General features: G+C 39.9%; 1 protein-coding gene across 1 annotated transcript; it reads right to left on the bottom strand.

Annotated features, from left to right (window-relative positions):
- Positions 1-639: 639 nt before the first annotated feature.
- On the bottom strand, positions 640-10908 carry BPTF (bromodomain PHD finger transcription factor). Its single transcript, XM_008935250.1, has 6 exons — positions 10754-10908; positions 7249-7422; positions 6152-6344; positions 5067-5151; positions 3092-3278; positions 640-1548 (listed from the first exon to the last, which is right to left on the bottom strand). Exons 1-6 carry the CDS (start codon positions 10906-10908, stop codon positions 1512-1514), a joined length of 831 nt encoding a protein of 276 aa, XP_008933498.1. The 3' UTR covers positions 640-1511.
- Positions 10909-10978: the final 70 nt, after the last annotated feature.

The following is a 10978-nucleotide window of genomic DNA, read 5'->3' on the forward strand; positions in this document are numbered from 1 at the left end:
GTAAGAAAGTGTGGTCAGTAGCAACATCTTTTTAAGAAAAATAACAGAAGTTCTTGCATAGCAAGGTGTGAGGTTGAACCCAAAAGGACCTTTCTCCATCAGTCAGGTAAATGCAGGTCACTGCAGAAGAGAAGTGAGCTGTGAATTAGTGCAACAGCCGGCCAGGCGGCCGGGGAGCCCCACACCCCCCACGGCTGGGTCACCACGGACAGGCCCGAGGGGCAAGTCGTGAGAGACGGGGGAACGGCCACGCCAGCGGCACTTGGCGTCTTCTTGGCACTTCAGCTCCTCCCTCCTAGCAGCACTCCTCGTGCAGGAACACCTCCCAGAGACACCGTGACACTCCACAGCCCTAGAGCAGTCGGCAAAGCGTCACTTCATTCAGCGGTGGGCAGGGACACTGCGCAAAATACTTCCTACCACCTTATCTGTTACAGTAAATTTGGCACCACTGTAGACATTTCGTAAAGGGGCAACAGCTGCTTAAGGGTGAGACGCAGTAATCGCTACCTTTGGAGCAAAATCAAGGCTGATCTCCCTGGCTGCTTGCCTCCCCTCTCACTCGAGATGCCCTGGACTCCTGAACAGATCCCCAGCGTGTCACAAACGTGTCAGCGCACACTCAAAGACACCTACATCTGTGGGGAGAACAAGTATCTCCATTTATTTTGTTTCATATACATCCATATTTTGAATTTTAATACAAAAGAAAAAAAAAATTAGAATCTGACAAATGTGTACAAACAAGATACCTTCAAATAGATTTTACTCATTTGAGTCTGGTGCAGAGTAAATGACAAATTGTACTGTTATATTCAAGGCAACAGAGTCTGTAGTCCATGACCACTTAGCCCAACTTTTATGCAAGCTTAATTGTTTTTATCTACCATGAATGATAAACTCATTGTTGATTCCCAGTTCTGTGTGTGTGCACATGTGTACATAGCAGCTCCTTTCATAGAAAGAAAAGACATCTAGAGGTCTTCTTGTACTTTTACCTACAGGAATCATGTTAGGATACAGAATGGATTACATGTAACCAGGGCTGGGTTTTATAAGAAAAAATAATTAGCTGACAAATGAGGGCAGCAATAAAAAAGCGTCTTTTTTGCAACAATAAATAAATACAGTCAAAGTTTTCTGTGTGGACTTTAAACCAGCTTCTTCACTGAAGAACAGACGTGGCAATTCCATGGAGTTAAACGTGACCCCATTTACTGTATCTTTTTTCTTGCTCTCTCTCTCTTTCTCCTTCAACAAAACAAAGTTTTCCTGCTTCTGCCACAATAGTACAACAATTTGATCTTGACAAGAAAGTGGTGCTGCTGATTTTTATTTCTTTGTCCTTTGGACAAAATAAGCCAAGAATTTAATTTGACTGTTGTGACCAATAAAAACGCAGTTTACATCAAGTCTTGTCAGGATAACCTGACTAAAAACATCTGGCTTCTTAATTAAAAATTTTCAGACAACCAGATTCTTGCTCGTGTGTTAGGTTAACACGCTGAACTCTAAGAAGCTGTAGACTGCAGTTTGTTGTTATGGGACCTGCAGAATGCAGAAGAAAGTGAAGAATTAAGCACCCTTCATTTTGGAGAACACAGTTGCTGCAAGGTGTTGCCAAGGGTAAATCACAACGAGGGAATTACCACCATGTTGCTTCCATTTATTTTCTTCCCCCCACCCGCTCCAAAAAAAAGAACACTTGAAATAATTCTCTGCGAATTTCTAGTGCATTTTCTCCTACAGTATACAAATATTTCAATACTTGTAGAATGCAGTGTGTCATTGGAGTATTCCAAATATGCCTGAAATCAGTTTGACTCTCATCTTTACATATCAGTAGTCCATCAAAAGGAAAGTAAAAAGACATTTTTAATTGTGAATATTTTTTAAGGTATACTTTGTTTAAATTTATTCAAGAAATCTTTGGATTGACTTAATAGAAAAAAAAACCCCAACTGAACAGGCATGTTAAAATCACATTTTTGCTAATCAGAGTTCAGCAAAACTCCTCTTTGACATTCACAGTTTTATTAGTGACTGAAAATGAAACAATGAAATACATGGTTTCCAAGAGGAATTTTTCATTTTTCTCCATACAGTATTTGAGGAACGGGACAGGGGTTTTTTTGTTAATACAGTTATGTTTGCCAGTCTGACTGCTGGTAATAAAAACCCAACAACATTTAGTTTTTAGAGAAATGATCTGGATTTTTAGGGCAGTTTAATGTCATCGAATTGTACAATAAAAGAAAGTGACCCCAACATCCAGGTCTGATTCCAGTTAAAAAGTTCAGACTAAAGTTATCACAATCTGCAAGAAAAGAAAGAACATGGATGGTATAAATGAAAAACAATAACAAATATGGTGCAGCAATGAAATCAGTGTGCAAGCAGAGTGAATGCTGGACAACCAGCTAAAGCAAGGTGACAAACATGAGCTGAAAACTACCTGGTAAAAAACACTAACACAGAATTATGCTGCAAAGAAAAAAGCTCGACTAATTAATTTGATCTCATCTTTTCTTATCAATCCTATTTGCATTGCACACAGAAAATCAGACAGCTTCCACAACAATGGATACAAAGTGGAGCTTTCAATTCAGTTAATGACAAGTGGATATAATCCTGCATATTTTTATTTCTTTCATTCAATTATAAGCTTCATGGAAGGTTTGTCTCTCTTTTTAGCATGAAAAGTATTTACTGCCCAGGAGAACATTACCAGAACTCAGAATATGGTATTTGTCCTGATCAGAAATTATCCTCATTAAGTTTTCTGCATCAAGTGTGATTCAAATTTCATACATTTATGATACTGCCCAAATTTGTATCTAACAACTCATTTTCAACAAATGTTGCTAAGTAATCTCCACAAAATCGTATTTAAGCCTTAATTTTGACAGAAAATGACAGTTGGCTATTATAGAGCAGATTTTTTTTCCTCTAAAAGAAAAGGAGTTATCCAGGAAAGTGCATGGAGAAGTGCACAGCAAATCCCTGTAGGAATGCAAGGTAAGCTCATAAAAGCATGAAGGAGATTTCAGGGAAGAACAGAACATCTATGATTAGGAACATTTTAGCTTACCTGCTTGCCTTAAATCCTTTTAGTTTCTGTACAAAGAATGATTCAAGAACTTCTGCACACTGGTAAAAAGGGGAGTCACTTGGATTGTAGTAACGACAGTTATCAAAAATTTTGGTCATATCTGCCACAAACTCCGTGACCTTTTTGTAGTAACGTTTCAGTATTCTTTCTTCCATGGTGGCAAGGTCTTTAAAGAAACCAAAGATTATTAATATGAGAAATTTTCACCCCCAGCATAAGTTTACATCATCACAAGTGTGGGAAAATGCCTGTCTAGGCCAGCTGCTTTTCCAGGAACGCTGCCTGTGACGTGGTGACACCAGCAGGTCTCCTCTGGAATAAACACCTATGCGTGAGGAGGTTGCCTGCAGCTAAACTAAAAGTACCAAATGACCTTGGAAAACTTGGCTCTTCTGCTGGGAGCTATTTGCTTTTTCTGAAGAAATTAAGGGGGAAAAAAAAAAATGTTGGTTAATGTGGATGCAGTTACTTGTATTTTGTTTTTTTTACAGCCCTTACTGAGACAAAGAGTCACATGTGTACCTGTAACACCTATCTAAACCTTATTTTAAAAAAATCTGAACTCATAACTGCCTTGAATTACCAGTTTTCATGGGCATATGAACATCACCACGTGGCACAGATGAAGGAGATGCCAAGTGCAGGACTATGCCAAATGCTCGTGCCCTCATCTTACTGACTAGACACATTAATGAAAGCAGAACAGTGGAGTAAGGAGTAATTATCCCACTTGAGTGCAAATGTAAATTAAAAAGAGGGAAAGGAGCAAGCACTGCCAGTTATATACATAGCTCTCTAAATGGAGAGTGGCACTTTCAGCTGGAAAAACAACGATCTGCCCTTGGAAAATGCCTACTATGAAATGCCAGTGATGCCAGAATGTGTGCAACCAAACCTAGATGATTACCCAGTGTATTCTACAGGTATTTACCTGCATACTGACAAGTCTATTTTCCTGCTAAGAAAGGGCTAAACACACATTTCAACCAATCTATCTTCATATGCTTCATTATATTATTATTTCAGCTTTCCTCACAAACTTCAACCCCAGGGAATAGGAATTGTTTAGCATTTTCCTAACAGCACAATCCAAAACTTCAGAACAGAAAGGATGCAGTTACCAAGTGAAGTATTATTTGCAGTCAATGTACTACAATTTTGCTATGATATTTGGTTGAACTCTCCTGTTTCTACAATCAGGAAGCAGGTGGGAAAGCTCAAACAATAACACTAGCTCTCATTTAGACATATGACAACGTGTTGGTGCAGTAACTGGAAGGAAAGGAATGACATTTAGCAAGACCACTTCTGGCAGGAGGTAGATGCTCCCAGGAGGTTTCACATTCAGGTGTTCAGCTAACTTACTCCCAGCTAACCAATAAGGTCTGAGTAGACAAATAAGATCAGAGTAGAACATGATAAAGTTGCAGTTTCCCCCACATACACAACATTTGATTCAATTCTTGTTCAATATACCTTTAAAGACAAATGACAGGATACAAAATTTAGTATACTGTCAAGTTGGATGAAGGTAATTTTAAACTCCATCTCACTTAACTGTACCAGCACCACTTCCTCCTCAAACTCTAGAGTACATACCCCACACTTTGTAGGAGGAACTGATGCAGAAAAAGAAAAAAAAAAACAACAAGCAAAGCACAACACAGTAGAACTGTCTTCTTGAAATAATTTAAAACAAGAATTCTACTGCTGCACTGAATTTCACACTTTATGTTAGACCGAGGGCATTTAGGGTTAAGGAGTCAGCCTGGAAGCAGATGTATTAGGCCTCATGAACATCTAGATCCACAAATGAGAAATCACCTTGTCTGACTGTAAAAATTGTATATTCTGCAAAACTTATCTTTCAGATCCTTGGATGGAAATGGTTGGCAGGTAATTAATTTGATATTTGAAAAGCCAAATCCTCTCACTCTTGCTCAGAAACACTCACCCATAGGTTCTTTAATAACACCATAATAATCTGGTGCATCATTGGGGTCTACTGGTTCTAGGAACGGCCATGCCATCTTGTGAGCCTGTCAGGAAAACAAGATACAGAAAAAGGTAAATTGGCACTGTTTGGTAGCTATACATTTTCATTATGCTTTTATCTGTCAGGGCCTGCAGCTGAACTTAAGAAAGAAGCACAGTGTTAGGTGAAAAGGTAATGAGTTCTCATGGGATGACTCCATAGAGAAAGTTTTAAACCTTAATGTCAATGACCTAGAAGTTGGTCTTCCAAATGCTGAACAAAGTGAAACTCAAACAGGACCCCATGCTGAACAGGCTGCACAGAAAAGCATGTGATGAATTTACTAAGAGTGTTTGGCACTCCACACCTAGAAATGAGCTCCTGCTTTCACTTTCAAGTACTCTAAAATTAATTTGTTCTCATAAATGTCTGTAAGGTGTAGAACAATGCAAAATATTACTCTTGTAGGATTTGTGTTACCACACAACTGTTTTATCAATATTCTTGAAAATTCTTTACAGTTAGAGCAGAAAAGGCATATTTAGGAGTGACAGATAAACCAGAAATACACTATCAAGACACTGATGTAATTCCTTTTATCAGGATGTCATCTTCTCCATGCTGGTAATGACACTGTGAGAACACTACTGAAATTCCTAACTCGGAGGTTAAAGTACAGGAGTGTAGATCAGAAACCACAGAAAACTAATCTGAGAACTGAACGTTGCATCTTCTACATCCTGTTCAGCTAGACCAGTACTCTGCCTTTTGGTATTTTAAGTAAATCTGCTTCCTTTAAAAGGCTTCCATTGAAGAGACTGCTTAGTTTCACTAACTCTGTGGCCATGATATACTAATGACTGTAAATATTAGCATAATAATGCCAATAAAGTCTGAAGCTGACAAAGGGGCATTTCTCACAAAAAAAAAAAAGAGCTTTGCTATTTCCTTTTTTTTAAAAGTTTCAAATAACTGGAAGAGAAACCAAAACCTACTCCAAGACTCACTAGGCATGTCCTACCCAGTAAAGATGTGCTGCACTTTGCTGCAATCCTCATTCTCACCTGTAAGGAACGCAGTACTCTTCTTAAACCTTCATAGTCTTTATCCGTGAGTGGACTGAGCACAGTCATGGCATCTTCTGTGGACTGGCACTGTGGGCACACGTACTCATCGATGAGATCTGCCTCGCTCTGCAGGATGCCGACGCAGCGCCCGTGGTACCAGTTCTGACACCGGTCACAGCCAATGTAAAACCTGCAAGATCCAAAAATCTGTTAGTGACTTGACCCACTCCATTTAAAGGTCACATTTAAACACATAAACCTGCAGTCCCCTGCACGCCAGCAGATGCTTGGCATGATTAAACACAACAGTGTAACGTGGTATTTCAGGCTGACAAATTCTAGTTACACTATTCGAACTGCTTTGGGATTTACAAACAGGCTACTTCACAGACCATTTCAAAACCAGTTCTTAAATACTAGGCACTTTCAAGCAATCAATATTTCAAAAAATCATTTCTCTCCTCTAGAGAAATGAAAGGAACAGTATAATGCAGAAGTCTCACTCAACCAATATGCCAAAACAATTCAAGATACATTTTGCACAAACTGGACTACAACTGGGGCTCGTTCCACTTCACACCAACATTTATCACATGAAAGCTTCAGTCTCATAGTTGAAAACAGAGGGGGTGTTCTAGGACACAAAGCCTTACAGTAATAGACACCAACCATATAACCCCCATAGTAAAATTATGTTTTCTATCCAGATCAAAGAACAACAAAAAAAATCCACTAAATACTGTATTTGTCTTTTAATCTTTCAAACCATCCCTTGTTAAAAAAAAAGGAAAAAAAATCCCAATTTAAAGTACATGGTGTTTTGTCCATTTTTTTAAAAAAATAAACAAACAAAACAAACCCCAAACCACCAACAATCCCAACACATTTTGACCACCCTGAAAACTTCACTTTTCCTCAACATTTACTGTACAGAAACATTTTGGAGAGGGGGACAATTACTGAAAGGCAATTAGTATTACGAATGGATACAAGATATGCAGAATAACTTCTTTTTTCTTTGCATAGAACAGGTAACCACAGTCAGAGCAGTTTGCTACCTAGACATTAAATAAGAGGCTCTTATCAGAACTCACTGCGACTCATCATAAGGTGTTCTGCAGATACAGTACAATTCCTCACTGCTGCCCTCTTGTGCCCGTTTACAATCATTACAGATGTACACATCCATTTTCTTAGCCTCCTTTTCTGTGATGCCAACACATTCTCCATGATACCAGTTAGTACAAAGATCACAGCCAATATAGAACCTAAAAGTATTCACAATGAAAATGACAATGTAATTGTCATTTCAAATGGCATGGCACTTTTCCCTGCATTTCTCTCTGATGCACTTTCTTGCTGGCCTGCTTACTTCAGTTTTCTGTCTCAGTTTCCCTGCTCCTAGCATTCTATCCTTACAAACTAGCATCTCATGCTGCAGCTATACTGTCAGTAAGGTGACGTGGGTCAGCTTTAAATTGACAGTTCATTAAAAGGCAAATCAACAGGTGACCAGACTTTGATAAAACTGGGCTAAAAACGTACGTCTCCAACGTGTGTGCGAAAAACTGTAAAAGGCACAAAAAGACAAGGCCAAAGAAAAAGATTTACATTTTCAAAACTGCAGCTCAAAAGCCACTGAAAGATTTCCTTAAGATTTGAAAATGTAGGTCTCAGTTAATTTAAAAAACAAAAGCAAAGCGCATACACCAGCTAGGAGTTACGAGTACACTACGAAGAACATGCATACCAGCCGTGTGTAGGATGCATATTGGTACAACATGATACAAAAGAAAATGGGGTCAGCACTTGGGTGTCCATTTTTTTTTTTTGGGGGGGGGAGAGGGGTTGGGGAGAGGGAGTGCTCATTGAAAAACAGATATTAAACTACCCAAAATTGGAACAGATTGGAATGTGGACCGTTCTTCTGAGAGCAGATGTTAATTCTCTGACACAGCTATGTGACGGAACCAGATATGGTATGACACGAAGTGAAGGGAACCAGGGACAGAATCATGTGGATGGCACCTTGCACAGAATGATGTGACAAAACTGTAAAATATTATGCAAGGATGTTTGACATTTTGTGTATGGATCTCTCAAAACATACCTATGGCTTGTGACAACCAACCAGATGGGCAAAGTTACACATCCATTCTCTGCCTAAGCAAAAGCAAGCTGACTCAGAACCTTGACCTTTCTAGATTTTGGAAACCACCAACCACCTGCCACGTGCTGCTGTATTCATTCCTGCCACCCTTATCTGTCAGGCTGAAAGCACCACCCCACTGGACACTACATACAACAGGACAGCAGCCAGCACACTCCACAAATCAAGCATCTCTAAGCTTTCTGGGCCTCTGCATATGTCACAGATACTCAGCTCCTGCCTTTTGTCTCTCAATTTTCAGTCAGACAAATCCTAAAAAAAAAGAAGATAAATCACAAAACCCAATCTTCCCTAAGGAATGGACAGATAAAGGTTGTTCTGACAGCCACCACCACTGATCCACTGTGTCCTCTTCCCAAGTGGGACCGTGCCTTTTGCACCTGGTGATGGGGAGCCACGTTCTTTTCTAGGTGTGGATACTAAACCTCACCACTAGAACGTGGAGTAGGTGTCAAATTGTGCTTTAAAAAATGAGTTGGAGCCTAAGTAGGAACCTTAGAAAGATACCCTTGCTGACCATCCTCAAAAACAGTCTGAGCAAAAGCCTACAACCCTGGAGTATCACAAGTGAGAATTAAAAGATTTGCAATAAAATACTCAACACTCTTGAGGATCTACTACAGCCTGAAAAAAGCATGGGGCATTAATAATCTACCACAAATTAGCTTTTCAAGCAGCACATCCATATTTTCTGAAGTAGAAAAGAGACACCAGCACAAAGAGGAGCATCTGATGCCTATTTATGAAAACTAAAAAAAAGTTTACCAGAAAAGAGTTTAAAAGTTGACTAATCTCTTCCTGAATAGTGAAAGGATAATGTAGTTTAATAGTACAGTCATCATTTCTAACAATATAAAATGGAGAACCCACAAAAAGCAGAGCAGCAGAACTGAATGGTATTGCTAAGGATAATGCTAGGTTATTAACATTTCATCTTTTTGAAGGTTGATTCTGGACATTTAAGCACAGCTTTTGATTCAGGCTATCAAAATTCACTCTGTGACCACGTTTTTCATCAGCTTACTCCAGTGCCCACTACAGTCAACAGAAAGAGTCAGTCTGATAACCAAATCCTTTTGCTCACAGAATTTGCTCCTCTCATCTTATACCTGTGATAGTTCTATCACTTATTAGCAAGAGGAGCGATAATACACAGACCTTTTGTATCAGAACAAAAGGAGAGCAGGGTCTCCTCCTACGTTAACTGGATGACAGAAAGCCTAATGCAATGTTCTTTCTTCAAGTGAGCCTGGTGACATCCCATAGAAGCAACAGTGAATGAACACCCAGGGCATCAGAAGTCTGCTCTTCTACAGCAATGGCAGCACAGACAGCAGTCCAGCATCCCACACAGATGTAATGGGCAGAGCTACTGAACAACCATGGTGAAAAAAACCCAAAGATCTCAACTTCATTAAAAAAAAAAAAAAATCCAGAATGGCTAGGAGGAACCTCAACCGTTCCTCTAGTCCTGGCCCTAAATTTGGAATGAAGGATCATTACCAGAGTGAAAACACTACCCCACCTCTATGCCTTCTTTCTGTTACCAGCATTTAAACCACCACCAAATGGTACCAGTTCATACTTTTTGGTATTGTCACTTGTTGAGAAGTCACATACTCACTTGGAATTGGTCTGAAGTCAAATTTGTTTTATGTGCATCTCTACATAGCTATCAGATGTTAACCACCACTAACTCTCGAGGTGTCACTGCTAGCTAAAGCAGGAATGCAGAACACTATCCCCTGCAATCCACTGAATCTTCCACTCCACCACTTGACTACATTTCTTTACGAACTCTGTAGATAGCACAAATATTTTTCCTCATTCACAGTCAGAATCAAACTACAGAGGGCTGCAGTTTTCACTTTGTCAAATGCTTACATATTCATCTTTTACCAACCCTGGGATGTAAATCCTAACACATGGGAATCATTTCTACCTGAAACATTGTCCAAAGTGAACTGCAGTCCAGTAACTTGGAACCCCCTTTATCGGCTATTGACTTGCAAAAAAAAGTCCTTTCTTGGAAGACGGTACCAAAGCTATTCCTAAAGAACAGCAACCACTCGTTGACAAGAAATTGCTCAAACCAAATTGTCACTTGCTTCTGAGGCAGAGGCAAAACGGCAAAAGAAAGAACAACGGAGCGGAGGAAGAAAAGAAAGGAGTATGTGCATGTGAGACAGAAAGGTCACACAATGGAAACATGCAAACAGGGGAAATATAAACCACGTACAGCAACAGTATAAATCAAGTATGTTTAATAGTTTTGTAACTGCTAGTGGAAAACAGACTTTATACCCTAATGTTCACTGCAATAACACCTGATACTCAACCTCCAGTTCTAGAACTAGCTTGTGCTAACAGCTAGATCCCAACCTAAAGCTAAGAACACCCAGTAGGAGGCCACGGCAGTCGCTACTCACTTCGACTCGTCGTAAGGCGTTTTACAGATGCAGTAAAGCTTTGTGTCCTTCTTTGTTTCCTTTGAGGTAGTGGAAATCATTTTCTTCTTCTTGGACTTGGAAGCTGAGGAATCCTTCTCCTCCTCTCGCTTTCTCTTCTGGGAGGCCAGTGGCATGGGGACAGTGGTGGAGGAGGAGGAGGTGACGCTGGCGGCGTGCTGCGGTGGCGGTGGCACGGGGGGCGGT

The sequence above is a fragment of the Merops nubicus genome, unplaced genomic scaffold (assembly GCF_000691845.1).
Source record: "Merops nubicus isolate BGI_N331 unplaced genomic scaffold, ASM69184v1 scaffold8092, whole genome shotgun sequence".
Lineage (NCBI taxonomy): Eukaryota > Metazoa > Chordata > Aves > Coraciiformes > Meropidae > Merops > Merops nubicus.